The following is a 27,116-nucleotide window of genomic DNA, read 5'->3' as shown; positions in this document are numbered from 1 at the left end:
TGACAGTGTTATAAACCCTTTTGATATTTATTGACAAAGCTTCCTAAATAACTTGACTTCTAGCTGACTTTGAGATGCTTCAGAGGGGCCCTGAGACATCCCAAAGAGCTATTAAACTACCTGGGTTCATTGGACATGTTAAATTACATGGGAAGTGCTGTTGAAGGGGTGATAAATCTCAGATTATACTGTATGGTTGATGTTACTAATATAGATGTCTTAAAATTATGTGGAATTCATATAGATCTGATATGCCCTGATACAATGTGGTCAATTATAATTCTAGTTATCATGTTAAAGTGTTACAAGTCACAGCAATGACTAGGCTACATTGTCAATTGCAATTTAATCAAATTTTAAACATGCCTTCTATGGTTTCACTCTGATGCTTTTGCAAGAATACTGCTACTTCAAGATTTATGGAAAAGACTTTTCTAAGATTAACCAATAAGCAGATTTTTTTTTTTTTTTTTTTTTTTTGTTATCTGGTAAACTGGTAACAGGCTGGAATTTAGTTTACTCTCTATGTTAAGGGAACAAAGTTTTTTTAGAATGCAGCTTTTGGTAACAGAATATGAATTTCTTTGCCTTTAAGTGATTTATATTTGTTTTTAAAATCTTTTGTTACTTTGGTAAAGTAAAGAAGCATTATTTAAAATTATGGTTCAGTTCAGTTCAGTTCAGTCACTCAGTAGTGTCCGACTCTTTGTGACCCCATGAATCGCAGCACGCCAGGCTTCCCTGTCCACCACCAACTCCCAGAGTTCACTCAGACTCACGTCCATCGAGTCAGTGATGCCATCCAGCCATCTCATCCTCTGTTGTCCCCTTGTCCTCCTGCCCCCAATCCCTCCCAGCATCAGACTCTTTTCCAATGAGTCAACTCTTTGCATAAGGTGGCCAAAGTACTGGACTTTCAGCTTTAGCATCATTCCTTCCAAAGGAATCTTTGAAGGCTGATCTCCTTCAGAATGGACTGGTTGGATCTCCTTGCAGTCCAAGGGACTCTCAAGAGTCTTCTCCAAGAGTCCAAAAGCATCAATTCTTCAGGGCTCAGCTTTCTTCACAGTCCAACTCTCACATCCATACATGACCACTGGAAAAACCATAGCCTTGACTAGATGGACCTTTGTTGGCAAAGTAATGTCTCTGCTTTTGAATATGCTATCTAGGTTGGTCATAACTTTCCTTCCAAGGAGTAAGCGTCTTTTAATTTCATGGCTGCAGTCACCATCTGCAGTGATTTTGGAGCCCAGAATATGGTACATGTAGACAAATCTCATTCTGCTTCTACAAAAAATAAGCCCTCACGGTTACACTTATGCTATCCTGATGTCTTTAAATCATGACAACAGTCTACTCCTAAATTGGGAAATTAAAAATGGGTGAACAATAGCTGTAAATCAAAGAGTCAGGGCTATGGGAAATCCAAGATGGCCACTTGGATTTTCCCAGCTCCCTGAAAAACCTCATTTTTATTTGATGAATTAAAGCTTTCCCTGGCTATGGGGTTAATGCCCCCACAATGACAAATAAATTATATTTCACTTAATATTAAGTTCTGCTGTGTCGCTTCAGTCGTGTCCGACTCTGTGCAATCCCATAGACAGCAGCCAACCAGGCTTCCCGTCCCTGGGATTCTCCAGGCAAGAACACTGGAGTGGGTTGCCATTTCCTTCTCTAATGCATGAAAGTGAAAAGTGAAAGTGAAGTCACTCAGTCGTGTCTGACTCTAGCGACCCCATGAACTGCAGCCTACCAGGCTCCTCCGTCCATGGGATTTTCTAGGCAAAAGTACCAGAGTGGGGTGCCATTGCCTTCTCTGAATATTAAGTTCTAGTTTTGTTAATTACGGTCTGTGTTTACTACAACTCACTTCTGAGCTAGTTCCTTGTTGTTATGTTATATTGCTAAAAGGTTTAATTAATTAAGTTATTAAAAAGGACACTCTAAGTTTGTTTCTAAAGCTAATCTCAATAACCAATCTTTGGATGAAGGTCAGATGCTCCGTGATATACAACCAGGAGATTCACACCTGGCTATATTCATTTAAGTAAGTCAGATGACCTGGGGCATACTGGGCTATACCTAATGAAAGTTCTTGTCTAAAATTCTGGCTTGTGACCTTACTAATAACTGCTAGCTGTATTATTTTCTATGTCGCTTGTTTCAGAAGATTTTTTCTTATATATTACTCCATATGCGATCAATGATTGCAGTAATATAACTCTAGATAAGGGAAGAAGCAACAAGAGGGAATATATTTCTGGACCAAGAGGCTAGTGAGACAGGTATGGTGCAGAGACGTTTGCTACTCGCGAGGCCTGGTCCAGTGATAGGCACACGGAGTGGCCTGTCAATGGAACCTTCTCTGGACTTGGAAATGAGCCTTCTCAGCACCGCAGGACACAGTGGCCATGAAATGCCTCCCAAACATGGCCAAATATGTGGCTGTGAAGGGACCCTGCTGACCGGAAGTTGGCACTTGCCAGCTGCCTCTACAAAGATTGCATCATGACCACTGCAAGCTGCTGACACGCCCTGAAAGTAGGTCAGGGTGGAGATCAGAAATAAGGCACTGTGCTCTGGGAAAAACCCAGAAGAACCGGCCTTCAGAGAGTCAGATGTTTTCAGGTAAATATTTTATGAATCTAAGTTCTTGCATTTTCTCATACCTACAGAAATACAAACATCATGAACCAATGTCTACTCCTGGTTCTCCTGGCTAGTTCCCCAGCAGCTTTTCTACTTCTATTAATATCTTTAACTTTCTTGTTAAGTTTGTTTCTTCTAGAATACAACAAATCTCCAAGTGATAGTATGACAAGGATATTCCCTGGCCAACACCCAGACAATGTTGAACAAATCGCCTTATTATTCCAAGGACTCTCCTCTCCCTCCATAAATGTACCCTGACAGAGAGCAAGCAAAGGGAACCCAGAGCCCCAGAATGCCCCTGTATAGCCTGAAGAAGCCAGAGTGGTCATCACCCCTTTTCCCCTGAGACTGGGTTCCCAAATGCCTGAGAAGGGAAGTAAGTAGATAGTTAGACATGAGCAGAATATCAAAAGGGGCCAAAGAATTGGCCCTAAAAATAAAGAGAGGGAGGGATGTAGTGACTCAAGGATAAAAACAGCAGATAAAACCAAGGAGGGTCTTGGAATGCAGGAACAGAAAAACCAAACACTTATCATCTTTGCTCCCCCCATGTTTTAACTATTAATGGATTCCAGGTCCTCCTGGGCAGTATAACCTATCTCCCCTCCTATCCCATAAGGAGAAGGTGTTTACCTAACTCTTCCCCCACTCAGTATACATAGCTCATCCAATCAGCAAATGACTGGCAAGACCCCTATCCCAGTCCTCATACCCTGTGTATGAAGTGGAATAAAGACCCCTTGTTCAATGACAGTTCTCCATTGAACTGGCATGCTGTTCTAACAGTGTCTCCTGTTCTAATAAACCTTATTTACCTCTCATTCTGTCTCATGTCTGGAGATTCTTTTCCAACCCACGCCCAGACCATAACAGTAGATGGCATGAAAAAGAGGAAATTAGAATATTTTATTCTAGATTGTTCTTAAATTGAAATATTTTTGACAGAGTTGAAATGAAAATTTTGTACCGATGTATGTTGAAAAAAAAAATGGAGAACTATACAGATATCATGAAACAATTGGTATTTCCCTGAGGGGTAAGAAGAAGAATTTACAGAATCACAGAGCATGATGTGTCATTTAGCAGCCCCAGACAGCATACAGCATCTTTCAGCAGATAGAGCAAAGGGCAAGGAGGAAGGGTCCATCTCTATTTCTGGCATAGATTGTTTTTGGACCTGGAGGAACAGAGTCTCACCTTTTTTGCAGTCAGGTCACCCCATATGTTAAGAAAATCCATAACCCAAAGATATTTTGTGCACCAATTCTGACATCTATAACCACAGGCAGATTTTAAAAATCAAGGCTACTGCAAAGCAGTGACTGTTTATTCTGTCTTTCCATAGTTTACAGAATTAATGAAGAATTGCAATAGCCAGCATATGGTTGGCTTCATATTGTTTAATCTTTGTGGTCTATTATCTAACCTTCTTGGGAATTGACTTCAGTAAGTACAATGTTCTTACAGTCCCCTTCCATCAATTCAGTTACATTGATCCATAGGTATATTTGGGTACACTCACAAACACATATACACATGCATATATATGTTTACACATACATACACATGCACATGGTTTTTTGACTTTGGAGAGTGACACAAAAATCAGGAGCCCCAGAACCTAAGACAGAAGTATGGAGAATTATCTGGGAAAACTTGGCTGTGTTTTCCATATTAAGCCCAACACATGATGTGTAGTCTTAGTGGATATTAGCATGTTAGAAAAATCTTATTGTGGAAATGTGTTTTTAATATGTATGCATAATTGAATCACCTTGGTATACACCTGAAACACTGTACATTTTTGCTGAATTCAACTATACTTCACTTAAAAAAAGAGAAGCCTGTTTTGCCAGCTCTCTTAAACTGGTCCAGGCAACACAGTACCTTCCGCAGGGGCTTGAGCTTGGTCTCCATGATGAAGTCATACTTGCACAGCTCACAGCAGCGTGTGTCAGAGCTCTTGATCCACTGGTGCAGACAGGCCTGGTGCACGAAGCGTAGGGTGCCTGTGCAGCGGCAGGGCGTGATGAGCGGGCTCTCCTCGTCCCCTTCGCAGTGACAGATCCTGGAGAGGACACAGCAAGCGGGTGAGATCTCCCAGGGAGCACACCATATCCTCCTCCTTGAGCATCCTAGGCTTATTGGAATCTACAACCTCACATTCAGAACTACGAATATTTCACTTCAACTTAATGCTGGAGCTAAATACATGGTCAATATTAATTTCCTTTCACTTGAATTAGTCATTGTTGGACTCTTAGGTCATATCCTAGGGCTTCACACACCTGTACATCAGAAATGCACAATCATTCCTCCAGGAAAATCAATTTTAACAGACTAACTATTGAGCTGTGTCCCCACTTTTACCTATCAAAAGTCAGTGTCCCAACAGAAAGAGACTCACAGACTTAGAAAACAAACTTATGGCTGCAAGGGGTAGAAGGATGGATAGTTAGGGAGTTTGGGAAGGTCATGTACACACTGCTTTATTTAAAATGGATAACCAACAAGAACCTATCATATAGCACATGGAACTCTATTCAGGGTTTTGTGGCAGGCTGGATAGGAGCGGTGTTTGAGGGAGAATGGATACATGTACGACTGAGTCCCTTCACTGTTCACCTGAAACTATCACAACATTGTTAATCAGCTATACTCCAATACAAAATAAAAAGTTCAAAAAAAAATAAATAAAAATTAGTGTACCATTGTAATGGAATTCTACTCCAAAAAAAAAAAAAAAGAGTCAGTGTCCACAGGCACAAGCTTTCTTTCATATATTAAAGTTACAGTTTAGTATTCTAAGGAATGTTGGAATCTGGTAATTTCATTGTTTTATTTTGGCAATAGTTTTAGAAGGTGTATAATTTAGTATATATGATATTCTACCAATGTGAAAGAATTCTGAAAAATTTTAATGTGTTACCATAGAATAAAGTGAATATAGACAGTATCAGCTTGGAAATATTACAAAGATTTTCCTAGGAAGATGCACACATTTGTTCACAACAAATGAGCTAAACTTTAATAATCATCATTGTCATGAAAGTCTTTGGTTACAGAAAGTTCAGCTATAGTAAACAGTAAAGTTCAGCTACTGTTTTTTTATTTTTTTTTATTTAAGTCTTTATTTTTTATTTATTTATTTATTTTTAAATTTTATTTTATTTTTAAACTTTACAATATTGTATTAGTTTTGCCAAACATCGAAATGAATCTGCCACAGGTATACCTGTGCTTTCCATCCTGAACCCTCCTCCCTCCTCCCTCCCCATACCCTCCCTCTGGGTCGTCCCAGTGCACCAGCCCCAAGCATCCAGTATCGAACCTGGACTGGCGACTCGTTTCATACATGATATTATACATGTTTCTATGCCATTCTCCCAAATCTCCCCACCCTCTCCCTAAAATTTTAATTATTACATCTTCCTAGAAATTCTTATTTCAAGTAGTTTACTGAATTACTATGATTTCTAATGTCATAGATTCAGTCTATGAAATCTCCATTATTCTCATCTTCAAATTTTAAAAACTAACTTGTTTTCCTCATTGAATGAGATAAGCTTTTCATAACATGAGGTCACAAATTCAAATCTTACAACTTCAATAATTCTTATTATCTAGAGGCTGTAGAAGTTGTTTCTAAGTTTGATTAGAAATATTGCTTAAAATCTGTTAGAAATATGAATGAAATGTTCCCAGAACACTTGTATAGTTATTTTTTGGAGCTGAGTCATAGTGACAGGCTGGAAGAATGTTTGAATTACTATTGCTGTTCTTTCCTTTCAGCCATCTTCTCCAGAAGCAGTGCTTTTTAAAAAGTGGGTTTTAAAATATATTTATCTAGCTCAACTGTCTCCCAGGGGAAATGCAGTGGTTGGTTGGTCAGATTGTTACTTCAATGAGATAACAGGAATTGAAACTCAATCCTCCCCTAACTTCAAAATAAAGAAGTATGACACAGTAGCTAATATTTTGAATCTCTTTTTCTTAAGTAGAGACAATGTAAGCCAAGAGCAACACTGGCTTCAAAAGTTCTTTGGGTGGAGTGAAAAGATAGAACACAGGAAAGTTCAAAATCAGTGTCTGCCTTCCCCTGGATGGAGTTACAAAGTAGCAGTCAAAGGCTGGCCTAGTGCGGAAAAGCTAAGAATTGAGATCGACATAAATAGATTATTGATTGGGCTTCCTTTGTGACTCAGATGATAAAGAGTCTGGCCGCAGTGCAGGAGACCAGGGTTGGATCTCTGGGTTGGAATGATGCCCTGGAGAAGGGAATGGCTACCCACTCCAGTATTCTTGCTTGGAGAATCCCACAGACAGAGGATCCTGGCTGGCTATAGTCCATGGGGTCACAAAGTGTCAAACACAATTGTGTAACTAACACTTTTCCTTTTTCATAAAGTAGATAACCAGTGAGAATCTACTGTGTAGCTCAGAAAACTCTACTCAGTGCTCTGTGGTGACTTAGAAGGAAATCCAAAAATGAGGAGATATATGTATATGTTATAGCTGACTCATTTTGCTGTATAGGAGACACTAACACAACTTTGTAAAGCAACTATACTTCAATAAATATTTATAAAAAGATAAAACTGAAAATTATCTCAGAGCCTATTTTAATATGAAACTGAAATATGTCCTCTCTCCAAACCTGTAGATCCTAGGATCAAGGCTTAGTATAATTTATATTATACCTGTAGCTGATAGAGTATTGATCAGTAGAGGCTTGTTGAGTGAAGAAATTGTTCAATCAACAAACTATAACTTATTCTAAAAGCTACTAAGGAAAGCAAATCTGGGTTTCTGAAGCACATCATTTTTTTTAGCTGTACATCTCCAATTTTTAAAAAAATATTTATTTTTAATTAAAGGATATTTACAATATTGTGTTGGTTTCTGCCATATGTTAACATGGATCAGCCATAGGTATAATATGTCCCCTCCTTCTTGAAACTTCCTTCCACTCCCCACCCCATCTCACCCCTCTCAGTTGTCACAGAGCCCTGGTTTGAGTTTCCTGTGTCATATAGCAAATTCACACTGGTCATCTCTTTTACATATGTTAATGTATGTTTCCATTAAAGCACATCACTTTGATGTAATATTTATTTTTGGAGCAACTGAACCATAACAAATTACATCATGAGTGGCTAAGATTTCTGAAGTCCTTTGAACCTCTTCTCTCACTGACTTCACACAGAGATTCTCCCTTAGATCAGGGGCCAGCACATTGTGGTGTGATACTTCCTTATGCATGTTTTGGCATATAACATTTTTTTTTTGGACCACACCCACCCACATATGTTTATGTATTGTTAAGAGCTGTGTTTATACTATAACTGTAGGCCTGAAGATGCATGTGTCCACAAAGACTATCGTCTTCACTATCTGACCCTTTGCAGGACACATTTACTTTATGGTGATTCTGAGTTAAAGACAATGTCTGACTGTTATCAACAATGATAAAAACAAAGTTTATAAAATAAATCTGCAAATAACAAAAATTGAATTAAAGGTTCCAAGGAGAAGCATATGATAAAACCCAAAGCCCCTCCTGGCCTGTCACTGATGCCCGTTGACCCATGACAAGTCTGTAGGGACAGGGAGAAAAGTTTCTTATTTGAAAAAGAAAAATGTGCAGTTAATCCCATCTGATAATTTATCACCAAAAAATGGGTCAAATGCTGCACAGCTGCCAAAACGGTTTTGAGGCTCTGAATTTTTGCTAACGTGAAAAAGTAATTCATCATAAGCAGATGGAAACAGAGACCTTGTTGATTCCAGACTGACCAGAACTGAACCTGATTGGTGTCAAGGCTTCTTATGTCTTACACATTCTTTTAAAAAATTTCTCCTGAAAATTACCTGAAGCATCACCAGCAATATTATTTTTTTTCATAAAGTTAAGATTATTTCTTTGCTGATAAAGGTCCATCTAGTCAAATCTATGGTTTTTCCAGCAGTCAAGTATGGATGTGAGAGTTGGACTATAAAGAAAGCTGAGTGCCAAAGAATTGATGCTTTTGAATTGTGGTGTTGGAGAAGACTCTTGAGAGTCCCTTGGACTGCAAGGAGATCAAACCAGTCAATCCTAAAGGAAATCAGTCCCGAATATTCATTGGAAGAACTGATGCTGAAGCTGAAACTCCAATACTTTGGCCACCTGATGTGAAGAACTGACTCATTTGAAAAGATCCTGATGCTGGGAAAGATTAAAGATGCGAGGAGAAGGGGATGACAGAGGATGAGATGGTTGGATGGCATCACCGACTCAATGGACATGAGTTTGAGCAAATCCAGGAGATGGTGATGGACATGGAAGCCTGGCGTTCTGCAGTCCATGGGGGTCATGAAGAGTTGGACATGACTGAGCGGCTAAACTTAACTGAACTGAAGATTACTTCCCATCAGGAAAATCAAAAGGTTGGTTCATTTTCATTTCTGTTGCACAAGATTTCTTTTTACATGATGTTAGCATTTTGAAATTTTTCTAAATTATCCAACTCATGTTGGTTCCCAAGAGTCTTTCAAACCATGTTGAGACTGTTCTAAATGAATTTGAAAGCTAAATATCAATTTCAAATATCTACTAGAAATGAAAAATAAAGTGATAGTGCCATTACAGAAAGAATTAAACAATTCTTAAATTGACACTTTACACAAACCATAATTGCTAAATTTTAAATGAAAACATAGTAATAAAAATACAAACATGTGTTTTCCAATATAATAATCATATAGAGAAAATGAGCTCAATAATAAAAATACATTGCAAAATAATCATCATTTTGATGCATTTTCACTTTATGGGAAATCGAGACTTAGGAATTATGTGATTTTTAAAATTATTGGTGATCTACATTGGTGTCTGTCACCTGGTGGAAGGAACAGGTTGAATTCAAATTTTATTGGCATTTTAGCATTTTAACTGGCTGTTTAACATCTACTTCCATATAATTTCTAGCTTTCTGTAAAGAGTGGACCACAAAATACTATTTAGTAAATTAAATTTTCGAAAGTATATGTGTGTTTGCAGCTTCAAGCCCCCTTTAATATTTAAGTTTTAAGAAAAGTAGGCTTTTTTTTTTTTTTTCCAGTCTTACATACCTTAAAATGACCTCCATTTCCTGTTCCCTATTCATTTGTCAAGATATCTTGGTTCAGGTAAAATAATATTTTTATGAAAGAGCTTTTTTTTAAAAAATAATTTATTATTTTAAAAAATCTTTGTGAGGGCCAGAGTGACCTAGGCAACTTTAGAATTCTTTTCATCCACTTATTCATTATTTCATTCAGTCACATTTTCTTAGTTCTTGCTACATGAAAAGAAAATCAGATACTAGCATCAACATGTGGGGTGACTGGAGAGAGAGAGAGAAAAGAACCTGGAGGCAGGGACCTCATTTGGGCAATGATTATAAACATCTAGGTATTAAGAATCTACAAGGAGGAATCACTTCACACTGGCCAGAATGGTCATCATCAAAAAATCTATAAACATTAAATGCTGGGGAGGGTGTGGAAAAAAAAGGAAGCCTTCTTACACTGTTTGTGAGAATGCAAGTTGGTACAGCCACTATGGAGAACAGTACGGAAGTTATTTAAAAAACTAAAAAAAGTTAATGACCTTGCAATCCCACTCCTGGGCATCTGCCTGGAGAAAACCCTAATTTGAAAAGATATGTGTATTCCAATGTTCACCACAGCACTGTTTACAATAGCCAGTACATGGAGGCAATCTAAATGTCTATCAACAGAGGAATGGTTAAAGAAGATATGGTACATATATACATTGTAATAGTGTTGTTTAATGTCACTAGGTTGTGTCCAGCTCTTTTGTGACCCTATGGACTGTAACCCGCCAGGCTCCTCCCTCCATGGGATTTTCCAGGCAGAATACTGGAGTGGGTTGCCATTTCCTTCTCCAGGGAATCTTCCCAACCCTGGGGATTCAACCCCAGTCTCCTGCATCCGCAGGCAGATTCCTAATATTGAGCCATTCATCCATAAAAAAAGAACAAAATAATGCCATTTTCAGCAACATGGATGGATCTAGAGATTGCCATACTGAGTGAAGTAAGTTAGACAGAGAAAGACAAATATCATAGGATAGCATTTATATGTGGAATCAAAAAATGGGTACAGATGAACTTATCTATGAAACATAAATCTAATAAGGACCTACTGTATAGCATAGTGAACTCTACTCAAAACTCTGTAATGGAAAAATATCTTAAAAAAAAGAGTGGATATATATATATATTCTAAAGGAGATCAGTCCTGGGTGTTCATTGGAAGGACTGATGTTAAAGCTGAAACTCCAGTACTTTGGCCACCTCATGTGAGGAGTTGACTCATTGGAAAAGACCCTGATGCTGGGAGGAATTGGGGGCAGGAGGAGAAGGGGACGACAGAGGATGAGATGGCTGGATGGCATCACCGACTCAATGGACGTGAGTTTGAGTAAACTCTGGGAGTTGGTGATGGACAGGGAGGCCTGGCGTGCTGTGATTCATGGGGTCACAAAGAGTCAGACATGACTGAGCTACTGAACTGAACTGATATATGTATATAAAACTGATTCACTTTGCTGTACACCTAAAATTGAACACAGCATTGCAAATCAAGTATACTCCAATAAAAATGGAAAAATAAAAGAATCTGAAGCAATATGGTGACACTGGGGAAGAGATGGGACATAGCCTACTGAATGTGCCAAGGTCTCCAAGGACCCCAGCTTGGTTTCCATGACTACTAGCTTTGGAGACAAAGCATTTCTATAACATGGAACTCATAAAGGCAATCATGCATGCCCATAACATTCAAACAGCATGTCAACTCTCTTTGCATATTCCATGTCATCTTCCCATTTGTTATCTTCTCATTTCCTTACTTATATTTTCCCCCATATTTCATCTCCAAGCTTTGAGCACTGTATCTATGGACACTGCTGTGTTTGTAATGATTTAATTTGGATGTTATCTTTACTCAAAACTAGTCATCATGCTTCAGAGTTTGGCACCTATTTGCTGCCCATTTTTAGCCTTTTAAAGGACTGACTCTTAGTTTTATTATTTTTTAAATTGCTTTTTAATCTCTATTTTATTTATTTCCTCCCTGATCTTTATTTTTTCCTTCCTTCTGCTGACTTTAGGCTTTGTTTGTTCTGTTTCCAATTCTTTTAAGTGGTAGGTTAAGTTGTTTATTTGATATTTTTCTTATTTTTTAAGGGTGGTCTCTATTGTTATTAACTTCCCTCTAAGAGCTGCTTTAGAGGGGCCTAGTGCTCTCCAGTCCATGCATTGCAAGAATCGGTCACAACTTAGTAACTAAAGCACATAGATTTGGCATGGTTGCATTCTGGGGCACCCATTCTTAGAATTCACTTTTCTAAGCTAAAAATGATTAGAATTCATGGTGGGCAGAAGCCATGTTGAAAGGTAGTAAGCAGTGTATGAGAAATTAGTGCTCAAACAAATGAGTAAGGAGATATGATCTCTCTTTTTGAGAAATATGGCAGCACAGTGAAAGGATAGCAGACTAGAGAAAATTTTAGTTTTCATTTGTATTTCATTTTGTTTTCACAGTAAAAGTGAATGTGTTCATAAACAGAAGTGAAGGTGTCACAGAGAGGGAGACATTTAAAGAAATAATCAAGCAAAAGAATGATCCATGGTTAGATGAAGTTTCTTGAGAAGTCAGGAGAGTGTGGGTAAGGAAAAGATCACAGAGGAATATCTTTGGACAAGTGCAAGGATACCCAGGAGGGAAGCCAACAGTTTCCCATGATCAAAAGACAGAGGAGGAACGTTAGTGAAGATAGAGAGGAGGTGGGGGCAGGGGAGGTGCAGCAGTTGGGTCTGAAGGATGGTCTTACTATCTTCCCTGACACAACGATAACAGGTAATGAAAGGGAGGGCAGGGAGGCATGGCACTTAAGGTCTCACAGAGGCTCTAAATGATTAAAGAAAGCCACTGGGAGAATGTGATGGAAAATTAAGCAAGCATGAATATCAGAATAGTGGAGCAGCTGTGAGGTCCCAGGTCAGATGAGATATATGGGTTTACAGTGGGCATTCTCTGACTCTGTACGCTCATTAGTCAGCATGATCCTACAGCAGGTAACACAACCTCACTGTCCCAAGATCACCAGGTCAGGATAGGGAAGGTGAGAAGTGAAGGATTCTGGCACATCAGAGAAGATGGTATGAAAATAGCTGTCACAGAGTCTAGATGAACTGAGCAGGCAAGCCAGTGAAACCACCCATGGACCCTGTATTATCAGAGGCCAAAAGACACAATGATGCTGAAGAACTGATATTGACAATGGGAGGAGATAGGACAAAGATTGTCTCTATGTAGAGGATGCATTTATCTCTCTTAAGGATTAGTTCACCTCCCTTTTTTTGTATTTTTCCATTGTCACAGAAAAAATAAAAATAAAATTTATAGAATTATTTGGTATTTGAAGTTCACAAACAAATCTTATCCTGACTCACATCTTTGGTCTCTGCTCCAGTAAACTGGAGATTTCCATTTAGTCACGTGTAGAATTAAGTTAAAAATAACTCTTAGGGTGTCAGGAAGATTAAGTAAAAGAGTACGTACCTGGCATATAGTAGGCAACCAAATATTTGTTCATTTTATTATGGCTAAATTTGTTAATTTTAGCATGCGATCATGAGATTAATTCTACTGCTACTATTAATTTGGTTTATCAATGTTATTGCTTCCAGTGCATTGGACTAAAAGCCTTTTAGCAGCTAGTTTGTTAAATTGGTTAGAGCAAGCACTTGTAAGGTCAAGGTCATGAATTTGACCTCATTAAGGTGAGTTGTTATGACACACTGGAATCCCCAGGTTAGTTGCGTCACAGACACATCTCAAAGAAATCTTGGCATGGGAGTATGTTTAGATTTGTGTAGGGGAAAACTAGGATTGGATTTAGCTTCACTCTTCTATATGTTGGTGACCTCAGTCAAGTTTTCAGACAATTGATTTTTTTTTTCTTCTGTAAAATTTTATATAGCTATCACAGGTTCCAATAAGATATATGAGAAAATACAGCAAAATATAAATATTGTCCCAAAGCAGGTCATTACTGCCAACAGATAATTAGTCAATAAAATAAACAAAAGGGCTTCTAGGTAGTAAGTGCAATGCACTGTATGCTTTTTATAAAAGCAACTCATTTTTTTAATGTCTGTGTTTTACTTCATGGGACTGTCATTTTTCACCTCTAGGACTGTGATGTAAGTAAGGCAGATATTTCCAAATCTACTGTATAAATGAAATTACTTTTCTCCTAAGCTACCAGCACCCTCCTCACAGTCAAGTATAAGGAACTTCTCTAGTTCTTCATCTTTCCTGATGTCCCTCTGAAGTATGGACTAACCCCTCCTTCTTAAAGCTTCTTCCCTTTTTGGCTTATGTGACACTGTTTTTATATCACTATCCCAAAATCACTGCAGATGGTGATGCAGCCATGAAATTAAAAGAAGCTTACTCCTTGGAAGAAAAGTTATGACCAACCTAGATAGCATATTAAAAAAAAGAGAAATTACTTTGCCAACAAAGGCCAAGGCTATGGTTTTTCCAGTAGTCATGTATGGATGTGAGAGTTGGACTATAAAGAAAGCTGAGCACCGAAGAATTGATGCTTTTGAACTGTGGTGTTGGATAAGACTCTTGAGAGTCCCTTGGAATGCAAGGAGATCCAACCAGTCCATCCTAAAGGAGATCAGTCCTGGGTGTTCATTGGTGGGACTGATGTTGAAGCTGAAACTCCAATACTTTGGCCACCTGATGAAAAGAGCTGACTCATTTGAAAAGACCCTGATGCTGGGAAAGATTGAGGGCAGGAGGAGAAGGGAATGACAGAGGATGAGATGGTTGGATGGCATCACCAACTCAATGGGCATGAATTTGGGTAAACTCCAGGAGTTGGTGATGGATAGGGAGGCCTGGTGTGCTGCGGTTCATGAGGTTGCAAAGAGTCGGACACGACTGAGCAACTGAACTGAAGTGAACTGAACCCTTAAACTTGAGAAAAGTGGAATCAGAAGAGCATATAAGGGGATTATAGGGACTGAAAGAGTGACTACTTATGGAAGACAGACCCAAAATATTTGGGGCTTGGAAATTTGAGATATGGTGCCTGAGATGATCCTGTGCTAAGACATGACAGGTGAGTTACTATGTTGGGAATAATATGTTGATACCTTTCAGCATATCTAATTTCTTGGCTAAGTCTAGTCTACCTAATATTGTGGGTTTTCCTGGTGGCTCGGTAATGAATTTGCCTGCAATACAGGAGACCCAGGCTCAATCAGGTCACAAAAGCCACCTCTCAAAGTATGACTGCTTATCCAGCGAGTTTTATACTTAACCCTTTGATTTTTCTTCTACACTGATTGCTCCAGGGAGGCCATCCATGCCCATCAAATTCAAATATTGCTCCTAGACTTGTGACTTTAAAACATTTGTCTCCAAACCAACCGCTGCCCCTCCAATAGCAAGAAGCCTCAGCCAGTTCTTACTGGTTCCTACATATCACCATCTCCAAATTAGCTTCTCTTTCCAAAGATGCCATTCCATAAATATCTCATTCTCTTGGCTTGCCTTTGTTTTTGAGCCTTTGGGTAATTTGAATTCTAAATTATGTTATCAAGATGCCAATACTTTTTATACCTTAGTGGTTTTTCCTTCCTCTCAAAAAAATTATTTTCCTCCTTCTCATCCACACTGCCATTGCTCTGGTAGTTTTGAATTGCCAACAGATACAAAAACTGTCTTTAAGACTTTGCTCCTTCCAAATCATTCTTAAAACTATTTATGTATTTATTTAGCTGCATCAGGTCGTATTTGCAGCATTGAGATCTGGTTCCCTTACCAGGGATTGAACACAGCCCCTCTTTTGGGAGTGTGGGGTCTTAGCCACTGGATCATCAGGGAAGTCCCTCAGATCATTCTTTAAACATGTAGTTTGTTGTTCAGATCCTCTTAAAATAATGTCATTCTTCAAGAACCCTATCATCAATCAAATAAAATCCAAATCATGTATACCTGTGGCGGATTCATTTTGATATTTGGCAAAACTAATACAGTTATGTAAAGTTTAAAAATAAAATAAAATTAAAAAAAAATCCAAAGTATCCAAATCACCTGGTTTTCAGCTGCTGCTGCTGCTGCTAAGTCACTTCAGTTGTGTCCAACTCTGTGCGACCCCATAGACGGCAGCCCACCAGCCTCTCCCATCCCTGGGATTCTCCAGGCAAGAACACTGGAGTGGATTGCCATTTCCTTCTCCAATGCATGAAAGTGAAAAGTGGAAGTGAAGTCGCTCAGTCGTGTCTGACTCTTAACGACCCCATGGACTGCAGCCTACTAGGCTCTTCCGCCCATGGGATTTTCCAGGCAAGAGTACTGGAGTGGGGTGCCATTGCCCTCTCCAGGTTTTCAGCTAACCCTCTGTAATTTGAATTTTCCTTACCCATTCTACTGTATCTCCTCTTAATCCCTAACACACAGGCATAGCAGCATGCTACAGAATTTACCTGTAGGATAGCTGAGAAGCTTTGAGTTTTGATACAAATTAGTTACCACTGTGCCAAGATCTTGATTCCTCTGTCTAGAGGGCAGTTTCAGGGTCCTGGGTGTGTGGTCTATTAATCCCAGTTAATTCACAAGTTTTGTGTTCTGCATGTGTCATGACCTGGAAAATGTTGGGGAAAATGATGTGGTTGTTAACAGTAGCATCAGTTTTGCTGGTCATGTCTGTTAAATCACTTAATCTCTGGTGCTTTCAAGTTTTTCACCAATAAAATAGGAAAATAGCACTGTCTACTTCCTAGGGTTGTTTATAAGAATAAGTTAATTAAGTGTTGATAAAGATCAAATAATATATATTTTTTCAATTCATGCTTAGGTGTTTATTTCCTCAGGCTATTGCCTTCTGAGACTGCTTGCCTCTGGGGATTTTCTCAAATGTGATCTCAGCCCCCTGAGACCCTCTTATTTCATCTAAATTTAAGCTGCCTTTAAGACTCAAATCCTTCAAGAAATAGACTCCAGACCTTCTTTGCTTACGAGTTTTGAGGTATCATTATTCTTAATACAGATTTGGAGTTTGCTGTTTGTTTTTTCATCTATGTAAGTTCTGCTATTATAAGCTGAATAAATTCCTGCATATTAATTTTGAGGATCAGGATCATCTTTATATGGAAAGAATAGCAGGATATTAATAGCAATTTAAATGCTGAGAGTGTTAAAAAGTCAAGGTAAAGATCGTCCACAAATGGACCTGGGATACCATAATTTAAACTGTTGTTTAAACATGTACAGACCAAAAGAGACAGCCTAGTTTAGTGAGATGATTTAGTAATTCTCAGATGTCACCAACTACCAGTGTTCTGTTTATGTTTCGGGAAAGCTCGCTTATAATGAAAGTGAGAAATGTATCACCCTTACACATACCATGTGGTCTTCATTTGCATTTGAGGAAGTAAGCTGAGATGTACCAATTTTATACCCTACCCGAGCATCGGAGGAAGTCAAGCAAATTGATCTTCTGTAGAAAGGAGAAGTAACTCTTATTCAAAAAGCAGAGAAGATGGACAGTATTTAGTATTATTCTTACCAACAGCTGTTTCCAGCAACTCTAACTGATATGGAGCCAAAATATATTTTGGAGTTAAAAGAAAAAAGCCTTGCAAATCAGATTTCTAAGATTTCCCCACAGAGGTGAAGTATTATAAGCTACCATTCAGTCTGAGATTTAAAATATTTTGTAAATTTTAATTAAAAATACAATTATACATAAAACAAAAATATGTTATAGAGAGATGATACAATTTATGTAATCATAAGGTTCGTCATTCTGAATCTTCAATCTTTTTAACATCTACAGATGAGTGACAACTCCACACACAAATGACTTTTTAACGTGTTTTGTTTTCTCAAGAGTATTTTCTACTTGAAAAACCTGGTACATACCATGACTTCCTGAGTTAATTTCATGCCCTAATTTGTCACCACTGACTTGGTCCCAACCTCAAATCATCTGCACAGAGCTGCAGGGAAGAACCAACCACAAAGGCAGGGAGATAGCAGCACCCCTGGTTCCTCACTGGATCCTGGAGCAAGTCCAGAGTCACAGTGAACCAGTTGCATCTCCTTCCCATTGGACAGCAGACGATGGAAAAAGAGAAGACAATGAATGATCACTTATGTCCATAACGGAAGCAGAGGAAGCCAAGGCCTATTTGAATTTACAGGTATTTTAGATCAGTGAGCTGCAATGGATTGGTAAGATAATATTTGAATTGCTCCTCTTGCAGCCTTATTGCCTCCTGTCAACCTGTTGATCCCAGGAGTTTACATTCTGGTAGGGATCAGGGGTTGTCATAGGGACTCCTCCATTGTTGGCTAGCCTAGTGATTCGGTCTCATAGTGGGCTACGCCCTCTTGGAGGGGTTTCTGAGAAGTCTCTGCACGAGTGGAGTACATGCGATGTCCTCCCCTTTGTGCTGGTGTGTGTGGCCTCAGGAGTGCTATTCCCAAGTGTGCTCAACAGCAAGGTAGATCTCGCTCATTAGTCTTATATCAGCTCAACTATCCAAATCCTCCAAGTCAGGAGATATCAAAAGACGGACTGTGCCTTTGGGATAATCCCTTCTTGCAAACCGTCGCTTTGCTGCCCTATCCACACTCTGTTGGTGGCTCCAGGCAGACCATGGTCCATTTCTGAGTAATGGAATTGATTTTTCCCAATGTGTTTACCTTTCCAGATCCTACCTTATAATTTTGGTGATATTAAGATGTATTAATAGATAATAAACATTGAATAAATACCCTGATGTAATGATTTTTCTCTACACTCACACATCACAAACATTCATTTTATGTCAACTTTGAGATGTTTTTGCAGGCGTTTGCAAGATGAACAAAACTGAACTAGAGATATTTCTAAGCAGGAATTATTAAAGTTATTAGGCTTAATTTTCACTTCATGGGAAATAGATGGGGAAACAGTGGAAACAGTGTCAGGCTTTATTTTTTTGGGGCTCCAAAATCACTGCAGATGGTGATTGCAGCCATGAAATTAAAAGATGCTAACTCCTTGGAAAGAGAGTTATGACCAACCTAGATAGCATATTAAAAAGCAGAGACATTACTTTGCCAACAAAGGTCCATCTAGTCAAGGCTATGGTTCTTCCAGTGGTCATGTATGGATGTGAGAGTTGGACTGTGAAGAAAGCTGAGTGCTGAAGAATTGATGCTTTTGAACTGTGGTGTTAGAGAAGACTCTTGAGAGTCCCTTGGACTGCAAGAAGATCCAACCAGTCCATCCTAAAGGAGAAGAGTCCTGGGTATTCATTGGAAGGACTGATGTTGCAGCTGAAATTCCAATACTTTGGCCACCTCTTGAGAAGAGTTGACTCATTGGAAAAGACCCTGATGATGGGAGGGATTGAGGGAAGGAGGAGAAAGGGATGACAGAGGATGAGATGGCTGGATGGCATCACTGACTCAATGAACATGAGTTTGGGTAAACTCCGGGAGTTGGTGATGGATAGGGAGGCCTAGAGTGCTACGATTCATGGGGTCGCAAAGAGCTGGACACGACTGAGCAAGTGAACTGAATTGAACTGAGGCTCAGTTTTTATTAGCTGCTTGCATTGACGTAAAAAGGAAAAACAAAAGCACAAATAAAACACATTCATTTGCTTTTTGTGTAGATAAGACAAAACAAACATATTTGATCAGATGCAGAATAGGGCTTTGGTATATACATAATAACAGAGCTATCAGTAAACTTATCATTGTAACTATTTAGTCCTTTTACTTTTCTGCATGTGGCAGAGATTCTTAATTCAAATGGATTTTGTGATAGAGCTTTTTTTGTAATTGCTAAGCGTTTGAATCCTTATAACCTCATCCTCCACCACTACTTCCTTCCAGTTTTGTCCATTCATTAACCTTATCTGGCTAAGTATTACTTCTAAGGAAGTCTCAAGTTGCCATGGATAATTGACGAGGCAGTTACTTTATTTACAGGTAACCAAGAATGCACTGAATGAATTAGAAATATGCTTTTGCATATAAATTCTCCTACATAGCCAAGTGAGTGTCTTGGCAAAATATTAATATTATACAGCAGCTCCAGCCACTTTGAGTGAACACTGATCTCTCTTCATTCACTTATTCACATATTCCTTCATTTGTCCATTTATTTACTTAATCATTCTCTCACCAAATAATCTGTTGTGTGTGTGCAAGGTTATATAAGGTGCTGTGATAAATGGAAAGATGAGCAAGTCTCAGTCTTTTCCCTTCAAGGAGGTAATTCTCTGATACTTTATATGCTGGACAGTAGCACAATTAGCTGGAATTCAAGTTACCATGTGATGTGTGTGAGATTAAGTACTTTGCAAGGAAGAGAAAGAGAATGTATTGATTAGGGGTGAGAAGGTGGTTAGAGCCTAATGGAAACTGTTTATAGAAATTGGAATTGGAACCTGGGGAGAATTTTTGCCAGGTGGAGGCAAAGTTCGTAGACTACTCCAAACATAGAAGACCCTTTCAGTGAATGTCTAGCAGTAGGAATTACCAGGTAATCAGGTCAGGTATGTGGCTGTTTGGAAGGAACATGAGGTTTGGGTAGGATTATATTGGGATGTCAAGTTGAAAAATTAAGATTGTGGAGAGCCTAAAAAAAAATTACCTTCATCTAGCACTGACATTTACACACACACATACAGGCACACACACACACAAACTTTAACTATATTCAGTTGGAGGCGGAACTCAATAAAGAATCTGAGTAAGAAAGTAGATTATTAGAAAGATTATTCTGTCTGTGTTACCTCAGAGGTTAGAAAGAAAAAGAAGCTATTCCTATCAGCAAAGTCAACAGTAATGAAGACAAGCACTAGGGTCATAGTTGTGACAATAAAAAAAAGATAATAGGAGAGCCTGCAGAAGTAAAGGTGTGGAGTATAGACATTAATTTGATAAGAGGAGACCAGGAAGAAGGACAATGAGGGGAAGGACTGGCTACACTGATTCTAGTGTTTTAATTACAACTATTATATACAGGGTGGATGAACAACAAGGTCCTACTGTATAGCACAGGGAACTATAGTCAATATCCTATGATCAGCCATAATGGAAAAGAATATGAAAATATATGTGTATAACCGAATAACTTTTCTAGACAACTGAATCTAAAACAACCTTGTAAATCAACTGTGTGCATGTGTGCTAAGTCACTTCAGTCGTGTCTGACTCTTTGCAACCCTTTGGCTCCTCTGTCCATGGGATTCTCCAGGCAAGAATGCTGTAGTGGGTTGCCATGCCTTCTGACCCAGGGATAAATTTTAAAAAAAGCTTCTTGGGACAGAGCCTCAAAATTAACCTACTTATAAGGCCTCCAAGCATTTGTTTGTCATCAGAAGCCCCACTTGGAAATGACAATATTGATAATCTAATTTTTAACTTAGTTATGGAGAGGATAATTGTATGGAGAGGATCATTTTGAAAAACAGAAGGAAATAGTTCCGCACTTTCACTTAGATGCTATTTTCTTGTATTTGACATATTTCAAAGAATAAACATATTTGAAAATAATTGAAAGATATTTTCCCAAATGGCAACAGAAATACCTGTAACAAATAATTATTTCAAACAATAAGTCTATTAAATAAATAGACTTTTCCAATTAGCAGTAGAATTACAGATGGTGGTTTAGTCACTAAGTTTTGTCCGATTCTCGTGACACCATGGACTGTAGACCACCAGGCTCCTCTGTCCATGGGATTCTCCAGGCAAGAATACCAGAGTGGGTTGCCATTTCCTTCCTCAGGGGATCTTCCTGACCCAGGAGTCAAATCTGGGTCTCCTACATTGCAGGCAGATTCTTTACCGACTGAGATATGAGGAAAGCCCAGAATTACAGATACCTAATTAATAATGTGGTTCTTTATTTCCTCTTTCTAATTCATATTTTCCCTAGTGTGTAGTCTTCCTAGAAAGATTTTTTTTTTTTTTTGTAGAGATGTTGATGGACCTAGAGACTGTTGTATAGAGTGAGGTAAGTTAGAAAGATAAAAACAAATTGTATATTAACACATATATGTGCAGTCTAGAAAAATGGTATTGATGATATTACTTGCAAAACAGAAATAGAGACACAGATGTAGAGAACAAATATATGAATACCAAGGTGGGAAAAGGAATGACCTGGGAGATTGGAATTGACATATATACACTACTATGTATAAAATAGATAACTAATGAGAACCTACTGTTTAGCACAGGGAACTCTGCTGGAAATCCAAAAAGAGGTGATATATGTATATGTATATGTATAGCTGATTCACTTTACTGTACAGCAGAAACTAACAACATTGTAAAGCAACTATACTCCAATAAAAATTAATTAAAAAAAGATTCTTATACTATTTGATTATCCCTATCATTTGTTTCTCAACATAGAAAGTACAATTTTGTGGAACTAAATTAAGATGCTTTGTGAAAATAAAGTTACAAAGCTTTAATTTTATTCAGAATCCCAATATAACAAAATTTTCATTAAGACAAAAACACTAAGAAATTTTTTCTGACAGGTTTCATTCTTTAAAAGCTATGTATCAACTTTATGTGTTGCCATTAAGAAATACAACTAAAAATCAGAACAACTTTATTAAAATTAAATGCATTAAAATATTATAAGGTAATATTTAAAAATATAAATAGTGATTATCTAGGTAAAAGTATAAATTAAAGTAATTATTTATTTTTAATATTCTTTACAATAACTGTAACTACTGCAAAAAATCATTAAAAGAAATACTGAAATAAACTAAAAAATACAAAGATCTAAGAATAGTTCTCCAATTTACTCCACTTTCTTTTCTCTCATTTGCTAGTAAGTTAACAAATTCATGAATATTTGATGGATTTATATATTTGAGCAGTTTGGGAAAGTACTGTGTCTTATTATCAGTAAGTGTGATTGCTTCCTGGGCAGCTTCTGGAGCAGCTTGGTCAGTAAGAATATTCTAGAGAATAGGAAAGTGTTAAGAATAATCTCAAAAATATACAAGCAGCTCCTGCAGCTCAATTCCAGAAAAATAAACGACCCAATCAAAAAATGGGCCAAAGACCTCAACAGACATTTCTCCAAAGAAGACATACAGATGGCTAACAAACACATGAAAAGATGCTCGACATTGTTCATTATTAGAGAAATGCAAATCAACACCACAATAAGGTATCATTTCACACCAGTCAGAATGGCTGCTATTCAAAAGTCTACAAGCAATAAATGCTAGAGAGAGTGTGGAGAAAAAGGAACCCTCTTACACTGTTGGTGGGAATGCAAACTAGTACAGCCACTATGGAGAACAGTGTGGAGATTCCTTAAAAAACTGGAAATAGAACTGCCATATGACCCAGCAATCCCACTGCTGTACATACACACCGAGGAAACCAGAAGGGAAAGAGACACGTGTACCCCGATGTTCATCGCAGCACTGTTTATAATAGCCAGGACATGGAAGCAACCTAGATGCCCATCAGCAGATGAATGGATAAGAAAGCTGTGGTACATATACACAATGGAGTATTACTCAGCCATTAAAAAGAATACATTTGAATCAGTTCTAATGAGGTGGATGAAACTGGAGCCTGTTATACAGAGTGAAGTAAACCAGAAAGAAAAACACCAATACAGTATAATAACGCATATATATGGAATTTAGAAAGATGATAATGATAACCCTGTATGCAAGACAACAAAAGAGACACAGATGTATAGAACAGCCTTTTGGACTCTGTAGAGAGGGAGAGGGTGGGATGATTTGGGAGAATGGCATTGAAACATGTATATTATCATATATGAAATGAATCACTAGTCCAGGCCAATGCATGATACAGGGTTCTCGGGGCTGTTGCACTGGGATGACCCTGAGGGATGGGATGGGGAGGGAGGTGGGAAGGGGGTTCAGGATGGGGAATACATGTACCCCCTTGGAAGATTCATGCCAATATATGGCAAAACCAATACAATATTGTAAAGTAAAATAAATAAATAAGATGAACTGAAAAAAAAAAAAAGAATAATTTGCCTCCCCGCTCCACCCACATGCATACACAAGTACCAGGGATGTCTTTGTACTGTTTGAAGTCTAACCATATAAACATAACATTTCATGCCAGCTTTGGTGTACACCTCTGATATCTGCAATGTATATTCAGACATTCCATTTAGGTTTATGATAAATCTGCTTCAGTTTTCTAGAAGATAAAATCAGCTTATGCTGTGGTTTACTAGTAAACCACAGATAGGGGTCTGTCTTCAGCTGTCATTAGCATTTTTCCATTTCTCAGATTTGTGGATGTGTTTGAACCTTTTCAACACTGTTCATTGAGGCTTTTTTCAATGCCTGCCCTTTATTTTGTATTCCTGTTCAAACCTCCCCTGAATTTTTGATCTTTCTCTTTGGAGGGCAAAATTTTTCACTATGGCATAATCTAAATGATAAATTGATATCATTTTCCCTGCACATCAAGTATGAATGAATTTCATTAATTTTATATACCAGATACAATCACTTTATCTCTTTCCAGTTACCTTTGCCTTTTTGTTAAGTCTTTGAAGCAGCTGTCATAATGTGAAGATAGAAACAATTAAATTTTTTAAATGTAAAACTTAAACAGAAGGTTTAATGAAAGATAAAAGAGAACATTTCTTTTTCAAACATAAACCACAAAAGTGAGAAATGCAAGTGCAGAATGGTGACTTCAAGCATGGTGCCACCTTACACATCATGTAAATTAAATAAAGAGTAGATTTACTGTCATGAAAAATTCCCAGTTTATTTTGTTTTCTGATGAGCTATAACTGATATATAATATGAACAACAGTAATATTCCTCCACTTTCTTAATATTGATGCAGCTATGTCTTTTTCTTTAAGGCACAGAGAAGAGAGAAGGTAAAATTCTGGGCTTAATATTTAAAACCTCTTGACTGTTACTATAATCAAAACTGCCTTTTATTTTTAAACCATTTTACTTTTCAAATAGCATCTTAATGTGTACTTCTAAGGAAGTACATGGTGAATATAAACTGCTAACAGATTCAGTTTTATTTCACACAAATATAATTTTATTTGAGTCTAATTATAACAGCCTTAACTATTATAGGAGATTATATATCTATTGTATATATACATACATATATGTATATTATAGACATAAATGTATATATTTTACCCTGTGCAGAATATTCACATTATATTCATGAATCACTGGAGCAGAATTTGTTGATTCCCACACTTGATCCCTTAATGGCACTTGACAAAATTCAGAGGAATTAAACAGTTGCAAATAGAACTGCAGGTGTCTGTCTTTTTTTTTTTTTAATTTAAATTTTATTTTATTTTTAAACTTTACAAAGTTGTATTAGTTGTAGTTGCAATATATCATCGTGATAACTACATGAGAATTAATCATTAATCTGCATGCTAACTCACCACTGCGAAAGGTATGAAGTAAGTACAGAAGCTAAATTCATTTCTGAGCCTTGTTTCTGCACAGAATAGAATTCGGGCTAAGATATCTCCCAAGGGATAGTGGAGGTGTGGCTTCATTTGTAGTAAATCGGTAAGAATGAATACTTTTAACTGGGCGGCCTCAACCTATAGTTGCATTTTTCACATTGGCTTAGTGTGGCAAAGGTGGAGGGGGTGGTGAAGAAGAAGCATATTCTCTTTTCTTCTATTCTTTGAAGGCACTTCCTAAGCAAATCTAAGATAATTTTACCCCAATCTTTTCTCTTCTTCACAAATGACTTATTGTACATAGTCAATCATACAAAACAATAAAAAATATATAAGCTGCGACTTTCAGGATATATCTTTGTATTTCTTATAAAATCAATAGGCTCTTGCAATGACACATTTATTTAATATTGAAATAAAAATAAAACAAGGCATGATATCATTTTAAAATCATCCTTGCAAGAATTATATACAAAGTTATTATATACAATTATGGGAAATTAAAGTGGTTACACAAGAGAGGATTGATCTTGAGTTATTTCTCAAGAAAAAGTGCAGGCTGCCAGTGGACACAGGCATTTGTTTATTTGATGTTGTTTTTCCCCACAAATTCTGAGTGTCCAGGGAGTTTTGGAGATGGAGAAACGTCCTTTTAAGTGCTCATCTTGAGGTACCTCTCCAACTTCTTGATATGGACCTTAACCCTGTCCTCTGCCAAACCTTGATTGTCAAAGAAAGTGGCACACGTTGCTTACACCAGGTAGCCAAGGAGCAACTCAAGTCTATTGAGATGTCCCCAATCATTATAAGGAGAGAAATTTGCTCAGTTATTTTTCATTACTAGAAAAAAAACATATTTCATCTAAACACGTGATTTGCTTTTCTATGAATCCTGTTTCTTTTTTTGCTTTGATCACTGTACCTATGATAATTAAAACTTGTAGTAGATCTCCATGTTTGCATTTTTTTGTGTGTGGATTGGTAGTTTTCTACCTTTGTTTTCATGTGTCTTGAATTTCTCAATTATCCTTTTGATGTGTGTGTGTGTGTGCACACACATGCATGGGTATACATACATGCACATATAAGTATATGTGTGTGTGTGTGTATATATATATATATATATATATGCATGTATGTGTGTATACATATATAAGCGCTTCTCTCATAGCTCATTAGGTAAAGAATCCACCTGCAATGGAGGAGACCCCGGTTGGATTCCTGGGTCAGAAAGATCCGATGGAGAAGGGAAAGGCTGCCCACTCCAGTATTCTTGGGCTTTCCTTGTGGCACAGCTGGTAAAGAATCCGCCTGCAATGCAGGAGACCTGGGTTTGATCCCTGGGTTGAGAAGATGCCCTGGAGAAGGGAAAGGCTACCCACTCCAGTATTCTGGCTTGGAGAATTCCATGGACTATATAGTATATGGGGTCGCAAAGAGTCAGACACGACTGAGCAAACTTTTACTTTCATATACATATATATACACATGTCATTGTGGTTTAGTCACTAAGCTGTATCCAACCTTTGTGACCCCAAGGACTGACTGCCAGACTCCTCTGTCCATGGGATTTCCCATGTTGTCATTTCCTTCTCCAGGGATCTTCCCAACCAAGGGATTGAACCTGTGACTCCTACATTGCAGGCAAATTCTACATTGCTACAAGGGAAGCCCTATATATACATGTATATAGGACTATATACACATGCTTGGGTATACACATGTATACCACATATATACATGTGCTTCCCAAGTGGCACAGTGGTAAAGAATATCTGCCTACTAATGCAGGAGACACCAGAGACATGTTTTTGATCCCTGGTCAGAAAGGGCCCCTGGAGAAGGAAATGGCAACTGGCTCCAGTATTTTTCCCTGGAAAATCCC

At 37.9% G+C, this 27,116-nt stretch overlaps 1 protein-coding gene across 2 annotated transcripts in view; it reads right to left on the bottom strand.

Moving 5' to 3' along the window:
- MARCHF1 (membrane associated ring-CH-type finger 1) overlaps window positions 1-27,116 on the bottom strand; it is a 133,701-nt gene that overhangs the window by 75,757 nt on the left and 30,828 nt on the right. For both annotated transcript variants that reach the window (XM_006066821.3, XM_044946250.1), the window contains exon 2: window positions 4,546-4,726. In XM_006066821.3, coding sequence (XP_006066883.2) covers window positions 4,546-4,726 — 181 coding nt within the window. The remainder of the gene's footprint in view (window positions 1-4,545; window positions 4,727-27,116) is intronic.

This window comes from Bubalus bubalis, chromosome 7 (genome assembly GCF_019923935.1).
Source record: "Bubalus bubalis isolate 160015118507 breed Murrah chromosome 7, NDDB_SH_1, whole genome shotgun sequence".
NCBI lineage: Eukaryota > Metazoa > Chordata > Mammalia > Artiodactyla > Bovidae > Bubalus > Bubalus bubalis.
Note: the sequence above shows the minus strand (reverse complement) of the source record. Positions and strands in the feature narration are given on the sequence as shown.